This window comes from Aegilops tauschii, chromosome 7, assembly GCF_002575655.3.
Source record: "Aegilops tauschii subsp. strangulata cultivar AL8/78 chromosome 7, Aet v6.0, whole genome shotgun sequence".
Taxonomy (NCBI): domain Eukaryota; kingdom Viridiplantae; phylum Streptophyta; class Magnoliopsida; order Poales; family Poaceae; genus Aegilops; species Aegilops tauschii.
The window spans coordinates 589,563,836-589,584,571 of record NC_053041.3 but is presented as its reverse complement, the minus strand read 5'-3'; the positions used below and the strand labels follow the sequence as shown (position 1 = coordinate 589,584,571).

General features: G+C 46.8%; 2 protein-coding genes across 5 annotated transcripts; one reads left to right on the top strand and one right to left on the bottom strand.

Moving 5' to 3' along the window:
* The first annotated feature begins 5,280 nt into the window (after positions 1–5,280).
* On the top strand, positions 5,281–12,445 carry LOC109782420 (probable ubiquitin conjugation factor E4). 4 transcript variants are annotated; one of them, XM_073505311.1, is made up of 3 exons: positions 5,281–8,959; positions 9,056–9,120; positions 10,614–12,445. In XM_073505311.1, exon 1 carries the CDS (start codon positions 5,411–5,413, stop codon positions 8,414–8,416), a length of 3,006 nt encoding a protein of 1,001 aa, XP_073361412.1. In that variant the 5' UTR covers positions 5,281–5,410; the 3' UTR covers positions 8,417–8,959; positions 9,056–9,120; positions 10,614–12,445. The 4 variants fall into 4 exon arrangements, with proteins under 4 accessions (XP_073361412.1, XP_045086949.1, XP_020196631.1 ...); XM_045231014.2 differs by lacking the exon at positions 9,056–9,120; XM_020341042.4 differs by having other exon boundaries at positions 9,056–12,445.
* Positions 12,446–14,264: 1,819 nt separating this feature from the next.
* Positions 14,265–16,838, bottom strand: LOC109782419 (putative UPF0481 protein At3g02645). The gene has a single exon (XM_020341041.4). It carries the CDS (start codon positions 16,772–16,774, stop codon positions 15,017–15,019), a length of 1,758 nt encoding a protein of 585 aa, XP_020196630.1. The 5' UTR covers positions 16,775–16,838; the 3' UTR covers positions 14,265–15,016.
* Between the last annotated feature and the right edge of the window lie 3,898 nt (positions 16,839–20,736).

The following is a 20,736-nucleotide window of genomic DNA, read 5'->3' as shown; positions in this document are numbered from 1 at the left end:
GGTGCTCTACAGGTGTCTCCAAAGGTACTTGTTGGGTTGGCGTATTTCGAGATTAGGATTTGTCACTCCGATTGTCGGAGAGGTATCTCTGGGCCCACTCGGTAATGCACATCACTATAAGCCTTGCAAGCATTGTGACTAATAAGTTAGTTGCGGGATGATGTGTTACGGAACGAGTAAAGAGACTTGCCGGTAACGAGATTGAACTAGGTATCGAGATACCGACGATCGAATCTCGGGCAAGTAACATACTGATGACAGAGGGAACAACGTATGTTGTTATGCGGTCTGACCGATAAAGATCTTCGTAGAATATGTAGGAGCCAATATGGGCATCCAGGTCCCGCTATTGGTTATTGACCGGAGACGTGTCTCGGTCATGTCTACATAGTTCTCGAACCCGTAGGGTCCGCACGCTTAAAGTTACGATGACAGTTTTATTATGAGTTTATGTATGTTGATGTACCGAAGGAGTTCGGAGTCCCGGATGAGATCGGGGACATGATGAGGAGTCTCGAAATGGTCGAGACGTAAAGATCGATATATTGGACGACTATATTCGGACTTCGGAAAGGTTCCGAGTGATTCGGGTATTTTTCGGAGTACCGGAGAGTTACGGGAATACGTATTGGGCCTTATTGGGCCATACGGGAAAGAAGAAAAAGGGCCTCAAGGGTGGCCGCACCCCTCCCCTTGGTCTGGTCCGAATTGGACTAGGGAAGGGGGGCGCCCCCTTCCTTCCTTCTCTTTTTCCCTTCCTCTTTTCCTATTCCATATGGGAGGTGGAATCCTACTAGGACTAGGGAGTCCTAGTAGGACTCCACACTTGGTGTGCCCCCTCCTAGGGCCGGCCTCCTCCTCCCTTGCTCCTTTATATACGGGGCAGGGGGCACCCCATGGACACAACAATTGATCCTTGAGATCTCTTAGCCGTGTGCGGTGCCCCCCTCCACCATATTACACCTCGATAATACCGTTGCGGAGCTTAGGCGAAGCCCTGCATCGGTGGAACATCATCATCGTCACCACGCCGTCGTGCTGACGAAACTCTCCCTCAACACTCGGCTGGATCGGAGTTCGAGGGATGTCATCGAGTTGAACGTGTATAGAACTCGGAGGTGCCATGCGTTCGGTACTTGATCGGTCGGATCGTGAAGACGTACGACTACATCAACCGCGTTGTGATAACGCTTCCGCTGCGGTCTACGAGGGTACGTGGACAACACTCTCCCCTCTCGTTGTTATGCATCACCATGATCTTGCGTGTGCGTAGGAATTTTTTTGAAATTACTACGTTCCCCAACAAGATATGGGTTTTTGTAATCTGAAAATATAAAAACAGCAAGGTAACAAGTAACAAAAGTGAACGAAAACGGTATTGCAATGCTAGGAAACAAGGCCTAGGGTTCATACTTTCACCAGTGCAAGTTCTCTCAACAATGATAACATAATTGGATCATATAACAATCCCTCAACGTGCAACAAAGAGTCACTCCAAAGTCACTAATAGCGGAGAACAAACGAAGAGATTAATGTAGGGTACGAAACCACCTCAAAGTTATTCTTTCTGATCGATCTATTGGGCTATCCCTATAAGTGCCACAAACAGCCCTAGAGTTCGTACTAAAATAACACCTTAAGATACGCATCAACCAAAACCCTAATGTCACCTAGATACTCCAATGTCACCACAAGTATCCGCGGGTTTGATTATACGATATGCATCACACAATCTCATATTCATCTATTCAAACCAACACAAAGAACTTAAAAGAGTGCCCTAAAGTTTCTACCGGAGAGTCAAGACGAAAACATGTGCCAACCCCTATGCATAAGTTCACAACGTCACTGAACCCGCAAGTTGATCACCAAAACATACATCAAGTGGATCACGTGAATATCCCATTGTCACCACAGATAAGCACATGCAAGACATACATCAAGTGTTCTGAAATCCTTAAAGACTCAATTCGATAAGGTAACTTCAAATGGAAAACTCAATCCATTACAATAAGGTAGAGGGGGAGAAGCATCATAAGATCCAATTATAATAGCAAAGCTCGTGGTACATCAAGATCGTGCCAAATCAAGAACACGAGAGAGAGAGAGAGAGAGAGATCAACACATAGCTACTGGTACATACCCTCAGACCCGATGGTGAACTACTCCCTCCTCGTCATTGAGAGCACCGGGATGATGAAGATGGCCACCGGTGATGATTCCCCCCTCTGGCAGGGTGCCGGAACAGGGTCCCGATTGGTTTTTGGTGGCTACAGAGGCTTGAGGCGGCGGAACTCCTGATCTAGGTTTTGTTCTGGAGGTTTGGAGATATATAAGAGGTGTTGGCGTTGAGAACAAGTCAGGGGAGTCCACGAGGGGCCCACAAGGTCGGAGGGCGCGCCCTAGGAGGGTGGGGGCGGTCTCCACCCTTGTGGTGGCCTCGTGACTCTTCTGGTGCATCTCCGGTACTCCATGGGCTTCTTTTGGTCCAAAAACAATCGTCGTAAAGTTTCAGGTCAATTGGACTCCGTTTGATATTCCTTTCCTGCGAAACTCAAAAACAAGGAAAAACAAAAACTGGCACTGGGCTCTAGGTTAATAGGTTAGTCCCAAAAATCATATAAAATAGCATATGAATGCATATAAAACATCCAAGATAGATAATATAATAGCATGGAACAATCAAAAATTATAGATACGTTGGAGACGTATCACCTGTCATCTTGCTTAAGGCGTTACTCCGTTCTTTATGAACTTAATACTCTAGATTCAAGTTGCATAGTGGTCGATGTGTGGAGTAATAGTAGTAGATGCAGGTAGGAGTCGGTCTACTTGTCTCGGACGTGATGCCTATATACATGATCATTGCCTTGGATATCGTCATGATTATTCGCTTTTCTATCAATTGCCCAACAGTAATTTGTTTACCCACCGTATGCTATGTTCAAGAAAGTGAAAACTATGGCCCCCGGGTCTACTTTAATCATATATTAAAATCCAAAAATACCTTGATGCAATTTATTTACTTTTGTGTGTGTTTTTGTTTATCTATCTATCACTACGAGATTTGATCCTTACAATTAACCGCCAAGAGATTGACAACCCCTTGTTTGCATTGGGTGCATGTATTGTTATTTTGTGTGTAGGTACTGCTAACGAGGTGTTGCATGGTTTTCCTACTGGACTGATAACCTTGGTTCTTCGAGGAAATCCCAACACAGTTCACAGGTAGCACTCTGCCACCCGTATGACAAGATCCGCCACTCTACAACACCATGGTGCCCTCCAAAGCATCCACACTGCCCCACAAGGCAACACTCCCGCCTGGACAATGATGAAACAGTAGGATAACACAAGACACCAATGTATGATTGAAAATCGGGCTCCAAGGTGACACCTCCATATGGGGAAGTGACAGTTACGCCATCGTCGCCTATTCAGGCCAAGGACAAAACTTAGGATTTCACCTAAAGAACTCGACACCAAATGATAACTGATGTGAAGGGGATCCACAACGACAACTCCAAGGAAGGTAACGACATCCGAGGATGCCGTCGTTGCTGGCATTGACCGAGGCTAGTGATAGGGTTTCACCCAGAAGTCACCAAGCCCAAGATCATTACATCAAGCCCAACCATTCTCATGAGCCATGCTAGCCAATTGTCCTATAACGCTCGCCGCCGCCAACCCCACCACCATGGCCAGGAGCCCACCATGTAACCACAATCCATGATGGTCGCCCCCGATCCACTGCCAAGTGGGAGCCCCACCATTTTGATCCGAAACCCTAAAACCCTAAAACCCTAGTGCCATGTTCGTATGATAAATTTTCAAGGAGCGTGGAGATGTTCCAATAAAATGTGAGCCCGTGCGGTTAGTTTGTATGTGCAGATTTTGCACTCATTGTGATACATCCCAACAACTACTCGCATAAATCGGGTCAAATTGTTATCAGAGCTATCACTTGTGGTCTCCTTATTACCATTGCTTCCTTCAAGTGCTTCAATTTCTTAGGTGACACCTTTTTTTTATGGAGGAAGATAATTTATTAAACAGCGGAGTAGCACAATCCAAGTCCATTGATGGGGTGATCCCAGGGGTAGTTCCTAAGCATACAACCGTTACACCTTGCACTCTACCAAATGCGCGAGCTCACGACTCATCATGTCCGCGCCATGGCTAATTAACCTTAATTACTTTCACATTATATTCCCTAGTTAATTCTGAATTACCATTGATCATCGATGCATACCACAAAATGGTTGGTGACTTTTCATTAACACTTCTTATGTGGCGCTTGAAGCATTAGATATGTAAAAATGATTTTGTCCCCACATGTTCAATGATTGCGGATGCATTTAACTCCAAGTTTGACATACAAAAGACTACAACAAAGAACTACACCCAAAAATACTCGTTATCCTATTACGCAACTTCAATGGGCTCCCTTGCTTCTCCCTCCAAATCGAAAAGGCCATCCAAGTGCCCCCCTTACTTCTTCCTCGTATGTCTGAACCGGATTCTTTGGAGCAAAAGAGCCATCCAAAGGGCTCCCCGAGTTGGGTCCGGACTGTTTTATATCCTCTATTGCAGCTTCAAATAGAGGGGAGGAGCCGTGGAGTCCAGACTATCTACCACATGGGATTGACAGCCGAACCCAACCAAAAAAACCCAGACCCCTCCCTTTCCCGCTCTATTTCTCACGGAGCCCTCCGCTTTAGAATCACCAAGCGCCCCCGTATCTGCCACACTCCCCTCACCTCGCCTCCGCCATGCCGCTCCTTCCCTTCTTGTTCCCCATTGGGGCGCTGCCCATCGGGCCACCAAGGAGAAGATTTGCGCCACCATAGTCGTCGCCGCTCCCGCCCTTGCCGACCGCTAGGTTGCCGCTGTTCGGTACTCCATGGAGGTAGTGGCAGAAGGCCTCGTTGAAGTTAAGTCCGCCATCGAGGCAAAGGATTTGGTGGGCTATAAGGGTGTGGCCATGACCCTCTACTACGATGCCTCAATATCAATATCTAACAACAGGTCAAGTCCCAGCTAGCAGGAGCCGAAGTCTCCTCCTGTGAGGAGGTCTCTCCGGTGGTAGTTGAAATCGAATAAAGTCCATGCAATGCATGAATATCACCGGAGTTGGTTTTGACATGATCGCCTTTTCTTTCTCTGTTTTGGGGTCCTCCTTGCAAAAGCTGGGACTTGGTTGTATTTCTCGTTTTCCCTTGGGTCCCTGGCGTAAAGTATGCGTCGATGCTTATCTGGTGGAAAAATCTGGGTCCTTCGGGACGCTTCTAACGTGTCGGCGTAGCCCCCCTCCCGTCAAAAGAAAAAAACAAACCCTCCAAACCCCAGCGAGTCCGCCGCAGAAGTCGACGCAGCCGCAACCGCAACCGCCGCCGCCGCATCCGATCCCATGGCCTCCCCGTCCGCGCCGGCGCCGTCGCGGCCGCAGCGCTCGCCGGACGAGGTCGAGGACATCATCCTCCGCAAGATCCTGCTCGTCTCCCTCGCGGCCCCGTCCGCCCCCAACCCCGCCGTGCCCTACCTCGAGCTCACCGCCGCCGAGCTCCTCTCCGAGTCGCGCCCGCTCCTCGCCCTCCGCGACGCCGCCGAGCGCCTCCTCATCGACCGCCTCTCCCTCCCGGACGCCTCGCCGCCGCCCTTCGCGTTCCTCGCCGCCGCCTTCGGCCGCGCCGCGGACGAGGCCCGCAAGATCTCCACGATCCGCGACCCCGCGCTCCAGGCGCGGCTCAGGGCGTCCATCGCCCACGTCCGCGGCCTCATCCTCTCCTACGCGCGCATCGTTGCGGGGAACCCGGATACCTTCCCGACGCCCCCCAACGCGCCCCACCCCGCCGCCGAGCTGCTCGTCTTCCTGCTCGCGGAGGCCGCCGACCCGCTCGACTCCGCCCCGTCCCCCGGCGCCCCGCCGCCGGGGGCCTTCCTGGACGAGCTCTTCGGGAACGCGGACTATGACGCCGTCGAGCCGGTGATGGGCGAGCTGTACGAGCGCCTGAGGCAGAGCGTCGACAAGGTATCCGCGCTGGGCGACTTCCAGCGGCCTCTCCGTGTGCTGAAGCGGCTGGTGGGGATCCCCAACTGCGCCAAGGCTCTGGTACAGCACCCCAAGTGGATTCCTAAGAATCAAATCATGCTGATTGGGGAAGGAAGAACCATGGAGATCTGCAGCTTGCTGGGGGCCTTCTTCCATGTCAGTGCTATTCCCGACCGTGAGTTTGCAAGCCAGCCTGATGTTGGGCAACAGTGCTTCTCTGATGCATCTACACGGCGGCCGGCTGATTTACTGTCATCATTCGCAGCAATACAAAATGTTATGAATAGCTTGCAGGATGGGCTGAGGGATGTTCTTCTAGTGCTGCTTAAGAATTCAGATACTCGAGAAAAGGTCCTTGAATATCTGGCAGCGGTGATAAACACAAATGCAGGAAGATCTGGCATGCGTGTGGACCCTTTGAAATGCGCAAGTTCGGGTATGTTTGTCAATCTCAGTGCTGTCATGCTCCGTCTGTGCGAGCCTTTTTTGGATAAAATGGAGTCGATGAAGGGCAAGATTGATGTCAAGTACCTCTTCTGCAACAAAAGAGTAGATTTCAAGAGCTTGACTGCTGTAAATGCCTCTTCAGAAGAAGTCTCATCATGGATAGAGAGCTGGAGCCAAGATAATGCCAGTGGAAAGGCAAATAAAGAGAATTTCTCATTTATTTGCGAATGTTTTTTCATGACGGCAAGGGTACTTAATTTGGGAGTGATGAAAGCTGTGGCAGATCTTAAACATATCTCTCAGGAACTTGCAAGGTGTGAAGATGATTTGGAGGCAAACAAAGCAATCAGAGATCAAGGAGGAAGTTCACCACAGCTTGAGCAAGATATAACACGCTTGGAGAAGATAGTTGCAGCCTTATCCCAGGAACAGTTCTGCTATGAATCTCAGATACTAAGGGATAGTGCTTTTCTTCAGCGTGCACTATCTTTCTACAGATTAATGATATTGTGGTCAGTAGACCTAGTTGGGGGATTTAAGATGCCTTTGCCATCAGAATGCCCCATGGAATTTTCTTGCATACCGGAGCATTTTCTTGATGATGCAATGGATTTACTTGCTCTAACTTCTAGAATTCCAAAAGCTCTGGAGGGCTTCCCATTGGATAATTTTCTCAATTTCAACATTATGTTCATGGCGAGCTCTTCTTACATTAAAAATCCTTACCTGAAAGCAAAGATGGTTGAAGTTTTGAAAAGCTGGATGCCACAAAGAAGCGGCTTGAAATCCACAGCCTCGTTATTTGAGGGGCACCAACTATGTCTCGATTATCTTGTCAAGAATCTTCTGAAGCTTTATGTGGATATTGAATTCACTGGCTCCCATACACAGTTCTTCGACAAATTTAATATTCGACACAACATTGCTGAGCTTCTTGAGTATTTATGGGATGTTCCCAGTCATCGAAATGCTTGGAGACAAATGGCTAAAGAAGAGGAAAAGGGTGTCTACTTGAATTTTCTGAACTTTCTTATCAATGATAGCATCTATCTTCTTGATGAGAGTTTGAAAAGGATTCTCGAGCTAAAGGAAATAGAGGCTGAAATGGCTAATACTGTTGCATGGGATAGCAGACCTGCTCAAGAAAGAGAGGAGCGGTTGCGCGCGTTTCATCAGTCAGAGAATATTGCTCGATTTGATATGAAGCTCGCAAATGAGGATGTTGGGATGCTTGCTTTCACGTCAGAACAAATTCCAGCACCTTTGCTTCTTCCAGAAATGGTGGAAAGGGTGGCGAGCATGTTAAATTACTTCCTCTTGCAGCTTGCTGGTCCCCAGAGGAAATCGTTGACTGTAAAAGATCCAGAGAAGTATGAGTTCAAACCGAAGCAGCTATTGAAACAGATTGCTACCATCTATGTCCACATTGCAAGGGGTGATAAGGAAGCTGTCTTCCCAGCTGCAATCTCAAAAGACGGAAGGTCATACAGTGAGCAGTTGTTTGCTAGTGCAACTAATATTTTGTGGAAGATTGGGGTAGATCCCCAAATCATACAGGAGTTTATGCAACTTGCAGGTAAAGCAAAAGCTGCTGCCGCTGAGGCCATGGATGCCGAGGCTATCCTTGGGGACATACCAGACGAATTTCTTGATCCGATCCAGTATACTCTGATGAATGATCCTGTGATACTACCATCGTCGCGGGTCACAGTAGATCGACCAGTTATTGTTCGGCATTTGCTCAGTGACAGCACTGATCCGTTCAACCGCTCCCAGCTGACTCAAGACATGTTGATACCAGATACAGATCTCAAGTTGCGCATTGAAGAATTTGTCAGGTCCCAGCAGTCGCGGAAGCGGAGGGCTGTCGACACTGAGACCGGGGAGCCTGATGGTGCTGCTGATATGGTGGAGTGAACTGCTAAAAGCTGGGATGGACAGTAGTTTCAGGCCGGATCAATTCTCGGTAAATGGTGTAGAGTGCACCCTGCAAATCTAAGCTTGTACACTTTGTCATGCATTGCCTTATCATGGACCGTTAGGTTATGTCAAGTTCACTTGTATAAACATTTTATCATTTTGTTCAGCGGTTAATTATTATTGGTGTGTGCGTTAAAAAATGGTATTTTTCCTAAAAAACAGTCGACTGTTCTCAATCAGGGCTTGATTTTCTGATCGCGCGATTTGTCTCCAGATTTGTATAGCCAGCCTTGTTTGTATTGTCGGGCCCGCTTGCCTTATTGGTTTTTGTTTTCAGCCTGTTATTCTTTGGGCGCCCGTTGTCTTTTTCTCTACCTGCATCCAGGAAGGAGGCCCATGGAGGCATCTCTTATGCAGAACAGAGACAGGGGGATGATGGAGTGGAGCGGCATTGTCATTGGAGGTTCAGTTGAGGAAGAAGCAGCTAGAGCTAGCCAGAGTTCGATCATTTAGAAAAATTACTGGATGTTTGTCTCCCAGGTTTCAGTTCTCTCTACTGTCATATCTCCTTTTGCAATTTGCTGTATGCACTTTTGTTCACCACACAATTTTCTTTCCTTCTTATCAATTGAAAAGGAGCCCATAGCTGGAAAAGCGGTGGATGTATTTTACTGAAATGGAACTAAAAGATCTTAATTAAGGCGAGTCAATACTACTATTTTTCTGCTAATTATTTGTGCTAGCAACCATGAATATTTGTGAATGTTCTTGATGCCAGCTTAATCCAGTTTTCTTCTTCTACCATTTAACTTATCTTCTGATATGTTTTCTTCCTCACTTACTTGAACACAAACTAGATTTTAGGATCTTTGAGGTAGGCCGTTCGTGTGGACCAGCTCTAGTCAATCAATTCAAATAAAATGATGTAGGCTGTCTTACAGAAAATTTTCTTCATCTGAAAGAAAGACAAAAAATATTCAAGTCCATGCTAGTATTTTTTGTCAAGATTGTATAAGCTTTCTTTTGGATATTAGTCATGTACTCCCTCCGTTCGGAATTACTTGTCATAAAAATAGATGTATCTACAACTAAAATACATCTAGATACATTCATTTCTTGGACAAGTAATTCCGAACGGAGGGAGTACTTCAGTTTAGGAAAAAATATGTCCATTCCTGCAGCCACTAGTCTCACCATGCCTTTTTTTTACCCAATAAGTTGAAAGCTTCATTTCTATCACTTATTTTCCTTGTATGTAACAGTTCATGGTTCTCGTCGTCCATTAGAAACAGAGCTGATCTCTGCTAAAATTAACAAATTGTGCATGTTTGAATAAAATACTATTCAGTCTTTTAGGTCGCACCAATTCGTTTCTTTCGTAGCAACAAGGTGCTAGCTAATGTTCTAACATTTTAAACATTCATGTCAAATATTTTCATCTGATACTTCTAGCTTACTGGTATTAGTAGCAGACCTTTAATATAGAAAACAAATGCCCTGACCATGAACACTGTGCCATTACTGATAGGATTTAAAAATGAATCACTTTCTTTAATTGTATACATAGATGTGGCAATGACCTGTTCAAGAGTGTGTTCTTCTCAATCTTGCTATAGGCTAAAGACTAATCTTCCAATCTTGCACGTCTGCTCTAAAGTTACGCTGTTTAAATTTGTGCAAGCAGAACTGATATAGTGATATTAGCATGTTCCTAGTGTGGAAACTTATCTTGACATAGGACCAAAATGAAAGATCCGTCTCCGATCTCGACAAGTTATCTGAGCATAACTGCACTAGTATTCACTGCTTAATTATACTTGGGGCCGCCTGAAAGCAACCTTTTGTCAACTGCTTATAATTTATTCAGTTACTTAACCTGATCGCAACGATTAACCAGTATGAGAACCTGCACTTGTTTTTGTTTTCGGGAACTAATGATCTGATGGGTGTCACATAGCTTTCATGAAAGAGCTGGAGTACATATATTTGGTTTACTACCGAAAGCTGGTGCCTTAAGCTCTGCTAGCTAATATGTTTGTTTATTCCGAAGGTTGGCTGCTGGGCACTACCAGAACTCCATGATGTTATGATTTGTTCTATTATTCCATAGATGTTCTTCCATTTGGCTATTGCAAAAAATATGTGTACAAGTTGTTCTGTTATATGTTTTTCTCACATCCTTGTTCTCTTACAGGCTGTACATGTTATCTGATAAGTAGAATTTCATGCTGGAGATTCTGAAGGTTGCCGCGGCAGGAGCTAAAGATGCCAGACAGTGAACTTCTGTCTTGGTTACCAAGCTGATGCTTCATCTTAGATGTCATGTATGCTCATCAGTTGAGTGTGAGATGCTACGTTTGGGCATTGACTTGGTTCATGTTTGAATATTATTTGTTGCCATTTCCATGTTTGGAGACTTGTTCAATACGTGAATGTACTTGCTTCAGTGGTTAGAACTGGAGCCTGTGTTTATATATGGATTTACGTGTCAGCTTGAGAAGGTTGTGCATGTATTTGACCAATTTGTGTCATGTGAACAGGTTGGGTGTTGACTTGGCTCATCTCTTGTATGGACATTCTTCTGTGGAATAGATGTTATAGTTTTGGTTGGATCAATTCTTGGCTCATCTCTTGTATAAACTCCTCCCTGTAAATCTAAGCTGAGCATACAGCTCGATGCATTGCCTTATACTCCCTCCGTCCGGAAATACTTGTCATTGAAATGGATGTATCTAGATGTATTTTAGTTTTAGATACATCCATTTTCATCTATTTTGATGACAAGTATTTCCGGACGGAGGGAGTAGTTGATTGTTAGGTTATGGCAAGTCCACTTGTATAAACATTTCATCATTTTATTCAGCTGTGAATTATTGTTGGTGTGTCTTAAAAAAACATTTTCCCTAAAAAACAGTCGGTTCTTTAGTTGGGGCACAGTTGGTTTTCTGATCGCATGATTTGTCTCCTGATTCGTAAGCCTTGTTTATATAGTTGGGCCAGCTTGCCTTATTGATTTTTGTTTTCAGTATGTTATTCTTTGTGAGTCCGTTGGCTTTTTTTTTGCCTGCGTCCAGGGAGGAGGCCCTGGAGGCATCTCTTATCCAGAGAACAGAGACAGGGAGAACGATGGAGTGGAGCGGTGCCAGGGCTCAATCATTTAGAAAGATTATTGGATGTTTGTCTCCCAGATTCAGTTCCCTCTACTGTCATATCTCCTTTTGCAATTTGCTGCATGCACTTTATTCACAACAGAAATATTTTTTCTTATCAATTGAAAAGGAATCGATAGCTGGACAAGCGGTGGGTGCATTTTACCGAAATGGAACTAAAAGATCTTAATTAAGGTGAGTCGCTACTACTATTTTTCTGCTATAATTATGTATGCTAGCTGCCCCGAGTATTTGAATGTTCTTGATGCCAGCTCATCTAATTTTGTTTTTTCTAGCATTTAACTTGCCTTTTGATATGTTTTCTTCTTCACTTCCTTGAACACAAACTAGAGTTTAGGATCTTTGGAAGTGCTAGCTAGTGTTATACTAACATTTTAAACATTCATGTCAAATATTTTCATCCGATACTTCTGTCCTGAGCGCTTTGTGCCTGGCCTGAGTCTTGCCGTGAAGCTGCCTGGATGTCGTTTGGTCAGGAGCCTGGAGATGCCTGTACGAGCCTGGCTGGGAGGCGTTTCTTGTGTTTAGCCTGGTTTAGAAAAATGTATGCATGCACTTAGGGTGTGTATGGTAGCAGTTCCCACAATAGCATTGTTGTTCTCCTTCTAGACATGCTGAGTACATGCCTTTTTTGTTGTTCGGTAGCGGTGTATGTGCTGAGACATGCCGACTCTTTGACAGCCTGCATGCTTTAGACATGTTGAACAATTTTGGATTCCGAATAATTTTTTTGAATTGTGAATTTTTTTGAAAAAAGTGAACAAAAACCTAAACACATTTGGAATTCCCTTTTTCTTAAATTAGACAATTTTTGGGATTCCAATTTTTTATTTTTTAAATGTAATTCTGAACATTTTTCGAAAATTTAAACAAAATTTGAAATTCTGAACATCTTCTGAAAATTTTACAACATTTTGTAATTCCTTTTTTTAATTTTTTTTTTGAAATTCTGAACATTTTTTGAAAATATGAACAAAATATGAAATTCTGAACATGGTTTGAAATTTAAACAAATTTTGAACATTTTTTGGGAAATCAAAAACATTTTGGCATTCTTGTTTTCTGAAAATTGAACAAAATATGAAATTCCGAACATTTTTTGTATATTTAAACAAATTGTAAAATTCTGAACACTTCCCAAAAATTAAACAAAATTTTAACAAATTTTCGATTTTTTAAAATTTTAAACTTATTTTAAAATCCCATCAATTTTAAAATTCTGATTTTTTTGTAAACTCTAACAAAATTTGTAATTCTAAACAATTTTTGAGAATTGAAATAAAATTTGTAATTCTGCACATTTTTTGAGGGTCGGTGCGAGCATGGCTGCATCCGTGTACCCTCTCTGGGCGTGGGCGTGCTCAACTCAGCATGGCTGAGAGGCCTCTCTGCATGAGGTGGGTATAGTCGAGGTGAGCTCATACATCCTGCCAAACAATCACTATAAGAAACTTTTGAGCTTATGCACCTACCAAACACACCCTTAGCCGGTCGCATGTGAGCCTGGACAGGCAGAAAACCATCACCTCTCCAGGCTCAGTCCAGGCACAGGTTTTTCTGAGGCATCAAGTTGTGGATGCAAACTAAACTGACCCTAGATGACTTGGGAAGTGCATGGATAAATCCGGGTACATATGAACCCACTTTGAAAAATACATTTTGAAATGCCAAAAAATTCTGAAAAAAAAGTGCGCGCAGACATCTCCATATTCTATGTGTGTAGAAAGTTTCATGGAAAAACAACTTTTTTTAGCCTGTGCAAAAAAGATAAAATATTGTGTCGCGAAACGCTATTTAGAAGCACTAAAATTTGTTTTTTTACGGAGACAAAATAAAAACACATTTTTTCACAAAATTTTGTGCCGCGGACATACTTTTGCAAACATGTATGCACAAAATTTTGCTTAGAATTTTTGGACATTACAAAACGCGTTAAAAGTACATTTTTGAAAAGCGGGTTTATATGTACCCGTGTGCAGGACGTGCTGACTTGGGGTGACGGTGCAGAATGTAGACGGACTATGACCAGAACTGAGCAAATTCACCAAGGACAGATCCACCTGAGACACATCTTCACATGCTCACTGACGATGCTAGACACACCATGGGGGCAGGGTTAGGCGAGGAGAACCTTATTCCATCTTCAGGGAGTCGCTGCCGTCTCGTCTTCCTGAGCAGGACATAAACCATAATAAAACTCGAAGGAGCATCTAGAAACATAGCCCTCCTGCCGGCAAGGGTCAGGATCTACCTCGCGCAGCCAATGGCCCTAAGGCAACTGGAGACGAGGCGGACCGGCAGCAGCGCCATCGGGAGGCAAAGGAACCCTAGGCATTTAACGCGCCCTCACTTAAAAGTTGACAACTGCTTGGCTCTAGTCGACTCATGTCCAACCTTGGTGATGGGCATTGGTTGTCTCGCCACTGGAGGTCAAATCCCTGAAGGCCTAATCCATGGTACTCCCTCCATTCCCTTATAAAGGAATGGAGGGAGTAATGTTTATCACAAACTGAAGTTAGGCCCTGTTGGGGAATCGTCCAGCTCCGCGGAATATTAGGAGCAGACGGAGCGCCACTTTGGCAACTCTCAGAAATACGCTGCGGGCCGCTCCAGGAGCGGAGCTGGAGAGCTGCCAAACAGGCTCTTAATATCCTAATGAGTTGAGCAGGGAATAGTTTTTGTGGAAATGCCAAATGCCATATATATATTAAGTAGAACAAACCATTACAAGAACATCCTTCAAGAAAATGAAAAATATATCCAAGTCCATCTAGATTCTAAACCCTTCTTCCCTGCATACTCGACGACGTGCCATGAGCAGAGCTTGGTGCTGCCTCTGGACCTCGGGATCACCACGAGAGCATGAATAACATTATTTCAGTGGTCGGGAAGTCCTCGACGTGGACCAGAAAATTCTGGTGGCTGCAATGTGCAGCGTAAATTGCCACTCCAAGGAGGGCCTTGAGAACGTCCTAGATCCAGGCAGATGGAGCTGGGAGGAGCCGGAGGAGCAAGATGCACAATCACGCCATCCGCTCCGGGGGACAACGCTAGCGAGACAAACATGCACACGAACAACCAGACACTGGCAACCAGATCTGGGGACACATCAACCTCCACACACCTCCCGGCAACAACATGAAGCACCTCCAGAACGAGGATGAGGTGGGGAGGACTTATTCCATGTCGACGGCGACGTCATTGTATCGTCTTCAACGACCAGAGACCAAACCCTAAACCTATTCCTACCGGTGGGAAGCATTAGGGTTCCCGTCCCCTCCTCTCGCTGAAGTGGCGGATGGAGGGAGAGGTGGCCCGTGGTCTCGCTACCAATCGCAGAACCAAAAACTATAGATGCATACAAACCAAAAGCTTGAGCATCATGTCGCACACTTCACGTGATCAAGAAACACACACGTGTATAGATCTACTCCGAGTCCGACGGCACGACGGCGACCAGGTCGCCAAACCACCATCGGGAGCATGTGTAGACGGAGCAGAAGGCCTGCACCGTGGTGAGCAGCAGCATGCTGATGGTGGCGAGGAAGGTGAGCATCTTCCATGAGCTGAGCACGTACTTGCGCATGAACCGCTTCGTCTTGACGCTCCACCGACCGTCGTAGTAGCGGTTCACCTCCTCGATCACCTTGTCCAAGGCCGGCACCCTGGAGTGCTGCACCGACCGGCTCATGCCGTTCCACAGCTTGGCCGCCTCGCCGTCCCTCTTCTTCATGTGGTTGAGCACCACGCCCCGCTTGCGGAGCAGCGCAACGTCGTCGTCGGTGTCGATGATGCCGTTCATGAGCTCCGTGTACCGGGTGAGCACCAGTGGGCCTGACGCGGCGGATGACTCGTAGGCGACCAGGTTCCGGAGCACCACCTCCGTGTTGCCGTCGAGGGTCACCACGGGGAGGCGGAGCGTCGCTGTCTTGCGGTCGAAGGCGATAGTTGACGCAGTGGACAGGTCGCCGCTGGTGGGCTTAAACTTGACGCCGGAGCTAACCAGCTCCGACACCGATGGGATCGTGATCTCTTGCTGGCTGGCGTCGGCAGACATGAAGGACTCGACACCAGGTATACCGGCAAGCTTGTTCCACGGCGCCTTCACCACAAGCTCGATCGGCTTCATCACCTTGCCAAGGCGACCGCCCTTGAGCTTCAACGCGATGAACTCGAACAATTGCATCATCGCGTGCTCGTTGCCGGTGCAGGCGGAAGGCTTCTCCTGGCCTTGGCCGCCGCCTTCCGGTTCCGGCATCTCCACGATGTGGCCGGAAAACGGTGGGGTGGTGTGTGCGTTCTCGGTAGTGTCGGTGGGCGTGGGCACCACCGGCACCACCAGGTGGTAGAGCAGCTCGAGCAGGTGCGCGTGCTTGGTGACATCGCATGAGGTCTCCGGGAAGTGGCCCTCCATCTTAAACGGACAGAGCTCCCTCATGAGCTCTGTCACCATGAGAGTGAGCCGCCTGCTCGCCTCGTCGACCGACACCGACGAGCACTTGGCCTTGATCATGGCGAGGACGAAGAGCGGGATCTGGTTCTCGAGCATGAGCATGTCGCGGAGAATGAGGCCGTGCGCGGACTTCCTCCCGGTCCCGCTCCCGCCCAAGTCGACGAGGTGCTCCATCCTCTTGGTCCAACTCGAAGAGGCCCCCTCCCCCTCCCTCTCCCCCTCAGCAGCGGTGTGGTGGTGGATCGTGAGGAACTCGAGCAGGAAGGCGCCGTCCATGATCATCATCAGCGAGAGCGCCTCCCTACTCAGCTCGAGGTACCGGTGGTAGTGGGCGCGGACCTTGAGGTCGTGGCCCATGAGCTCGTTGACGAGCTCGTCGAGGACGTCGTGGCTGGGCCCAGCTGCTGCGCAGAGGAGGCGCTTGAGCGCGCGGCGGGCGGCGTCGATCTTGTAGCGCTCCATGCCGTACAGCTCGGGGTGCCGGTGGTGGTAGGGGCCCAGGCCGATGAACTGGGGGCAGTAGGCCTCGGGCTTGTGCACCTGCAGCTGCTTGGGCACGTCGAACACGGACACGCGGGTGTCCACGTCCTCCTCCTCCTCCACGGTAAGGGACTCCCGGATAAGCTTCACCCACGGCTCCTCCTCCATCGCCATCGCCTTCGCCTTCGCCTTTGCCCCCCGGTTGCTGCTGCGGGACTCCGCCATTTCTACCTCTACTACCTCGTCTGCCATTCCTAGCTATCTAGGAGTAGGAGGTCGCCGTTGCTTTGCTTGCTAATCTGATCAATGCTAGGGGTAACGGTACCCCATTATATATAGAGAGCGTTCGGGGAAAAATACCATGGATTAAAATTGCGGGAGAAATGATTTCGCGGCGGCCTCCCCAGCAGCTATAGCGGCCGCCATAGCGGGCAATAGCGGCAAATGGCGGAAATTTTCTGGTGGGAGAGATGATTTCTGGAGGGTTTTACCGATTTTTTAGCCATTTAGAGGGATATGTTGAGGTTTTCGCGGCAACAGCCATAGCTTAGCGGCGAGGCTCCCAGGCAGCTATAGCGCAGCTATCGCGGCTATTTCGCGGGCTATTTTAATCTATGAAAAATACCCCATGGCACTCGGGTGTATATACACAGATATGCGAATTTTTACTAGTTTTAGAAAAGGTAAAAAAATTGCTCCATCAGGGAAAAAGTTTCGCCAAGGCAAACTGAGAGCTTCCTTGTGGTGGAACCAACTCACCGGGGTTTAAGTCTTAGCTAGACATGACACCCATGCTCGTATTTTCTTGAATTTATTTCAGCCTTTTGGCGATGTTCGTTTAATGGGAGGAGGCGTTTTCGTCGACTACGAAGGCGTCTGTGCCCTATGATGAGTTCGTCAATCTCAAGATATTGTGTCGGCTCAGAATTTGGGAGGTGTTCATAGGGGTGAGTGTATGTGGGCATCTATGTTTGTACTATGGTCAAAAAAGTTTTACATGGAAAAAATTCCCGTTGACTTCAGGCAAAAAAAAAAAATCTCAAGGATAAAATAAGTGTGAATAATAACCTTATAGTGTTGATTTCATCTTTTTCCACCAAAAATATCATGAGTTTTTCCTTTGGTCAAACTTTTTATACCACTACAGTAGAAGGGCTAGTACATTTCAATAAAGTTTTAGAACTTTACTATTTTTCGCATATAAGGTGTATACACCAAGGAACCAAAGTTCCCCGCCCGAGGGTTCGGTTGCTATTTTGTTTCATCGCATGTCCTTCCGTATCATTAAAATTGTGGCTTTATTTTTTAGGAAAAAAAATTTCATCTATGTACGCCTGCAGAGGCCAGAGGACAATGATTTTTTTATGATGACGCCTACCTGACTAGAGCATACATCATAGGGATTTTTCTGTCATCATGGATGGCCATGCAATTATTGGGTAGGACCACGTCCATCTTAGACTTGCTTTCTTGAGACTTGCTCCGCCGGTCGTCTCCTCCCACCTTCCCCTCCCTCGCCGCTGCCCAAAGGCGCGGCAAGGCGAAGCCCAACCGGCACTGGTGCCGGCAGGCATCTTCCCCTCGTGCGGTGGGGCGGCGCGGGCCGGCCTCCTCGGGCCTGGGCATGGCGGCTCGCCGGTGTGGGGTGCCTGCGTGGGTGATGCGGCGACGTGGAGGGCTTCATGGCGGTGGCGGACCGTGGCGGCGGCCTTGGAAGGTGGTGGCAGGTGAAGCCTAGGCCTCTCGCGGCGGCATGGCATGGCGATGTCCCTGTCCAAGGCGGATCTCCGCCGGACTTTGGCTCCGGATTGGATCGGATCAGAGACGGTGACGAGCGCGCGGGATTCCTCTCGGCGGCTCTCACGGTTAGGCTCCAGTGGTGTCACACGCAGGCAGTGGCTGGTGTGCCAGGGCTCCCACGGTGACAGTGTTGTTGTAGATGGTCGCCAGATCTGGGTGGCTAGATCTGGAGTTTTGAAGGCGGTCTGAGCGGCGCACATGTTGTCGGTTGGATGCTCATGGGACGGATCCTGCTGAAAACCTGGTCTCCGGCCGGTGGCCGGAGCCGGTGATGGTGACGCCCTTGGCGTCGTTTCCTTCTTGAAGGCATCATCGAGGTGAAGCTTCCAACTTCTTCCGCTACCTCCGGGGGAAACCCAAGATCAGTCGATCGGATGACGGCAACGCACTTGTGTCGTTCCCTCCTTGGGGGCATCATTCTTGAAGGTGTGCATTGGCTTGTGGGACCAGTGTACGGTTCCTAGCGGTGGAGCGGCATTCCATGTGACGCATCGACGACGTGGATTCTCGGTGGCGTGGCGCAGCAGGGCCTTAGCGATAGATATGTGATGATGGACACACGCAGGGAGGAGGCGTTGTCTGACGCCGTGGGAGCGTCGACGGCAGGCCGGACAAGGTTGTTGCGTCAGTACCTGCTCTGAAGATGGATCAGCTGAAGACGGCCGCGACGACCTATGAGAGTGTGTCGGACTGGTTTGCGCCCCAAACCCAGTATGTGGCTTGGTTGAGGACTCCGGCTTTAGATGTTAGGCATTGTGCGACGTCTGTTTGATATTAGGCTCAAACTATTGGCACCTTTCATCAAATGGATAGGAGTAGTGACAGATGTTGCTAAGATGGTGGGTTTAGACTACCTGATGTACTCCTTTATAAGGTTTTTGTGAATAATTAATAAAAATGGCTTCATGCATCTTCCAAATGCAGAGGTCGGGGGTCATCCTTCTTTTCAATAAAAAATATAAAAAATATGATTTCATTTATGGACGTGTTGAATGTGTCCATCATCTTATACAGAGGCTGGACATTCGCTCAATGCAGTTGCGTCAACTCGATATATCGATTGAGTGAAAATTAATTTCTTTACAAAAAAAGAAATCACTTGTATCTTCTTTGGCACGGAAGCTTTGCATTAGTGTGGCTTAGGAGGAAGGTTTAGGTGTGAACTTGGGCAGGAAGAGTGTGGAGTCCGAATGTTAGACCATTCGTCCTGCAGCAATTCCATTCCAGTCTCCACTAATGCGAGATGCTGATAACAACGTGAAAATTTGTGGAGTTGTTTTGGGAGTGTAAACTGATCATCGTCTCTCCTCTCATGATAAAATGTTGAAACTTGTCCCTCACTCCATCCATACTCGTCCATCCACTTCTGGTCCTTCGTTTTTCACATGTTTCCCTCCAGGACCAGCTAGGTTGGCGACAACCAAGAGCTGCAGAGATGCCCAACGAGCTTGGTTGGCTCTTCACTTTCCCGTTACCCGTTTCAAACGCAAAAGGAAGTGGTGGTTTGCATTGGCTGGCACCTGATGCTGCCTCGGTTTGCCTAATCAATCAACATTACTTCGTCCACTGCACAACCTCAGGATGATCGATCGAGTGGATGAAAGACAGAACCCATCAAGCAGACAAATGATTTTTGCGAGCGATATGGCTTGAAACAATACATTGTAAATTTGTAATCATATGTATTGAACACTTTCAATTGTTGATCTAAGTTGAACATTGATGTTTGTCCACACTTTAGATTGTGGGAGAAGGGAGAACATACATACTCGAACTTCGGTATTAATTGTAGTCTACATTAGTGCAAACTGAAGTGTATGAGAAGATTTCCCACACATGTGCGGAACGTTGTATTCCAAAGAATATGTAGTATGTAATACAAAAGATAAGGTTGCCAGCTATACAATGGAACCGAATCGATCAATCTATTCTAAAAATCATATAGAATCGGAGTAGATAATACGCTAAGCATGCAAGAATATATGCTATCCTAACACGTGTTGGCGTCGATATGACATGAACATGATACACCGCGTTCATTTTTATAGACACTTCAAAATATTATCTCTTTTTTTATCTTATAACTAACTAACCGCTACTTCAATTGTGGCTCTAAGTTGAACATTGATGTTTGTCCACATTTTAGATTGTGGAACTAAGGGAGGAACATACCTGTTGGTTCGTTTTGGTGTAGACCTTTTAAATACATGATTTAACATTTTTTAAATACAATGATTAACATTTTTTTGAAATACATGTTTTGATGTTTTGAAATTTTATTTGATATACGCTTGCCATTTTCAAATACATGATTAGTATTTTTTAAACACATGTTTTTCAAAAAAACGAATATGCATTGAATTTTTTTAAATGCTACCAACTTCTTTTAGCACTGCAAAAACGTCTTTTAAAGA

Coding starts and splice junctions, on each gene's coding strand:
- LOC109782420 (XM_045231014.2), top strand. CDS start 5,411: ATGGCCTCCCCGTCCGCGCCGGCGCCGTCGCGGCCGCAGCGCTCGCCG.
- LOC109782419 (XM_020341041.4), bottom strand. CDS start 16,774: ATGGCAGACGAGGTAGTAGAGGTAGAAATGGCGGAGTCCCGCAGCAGC.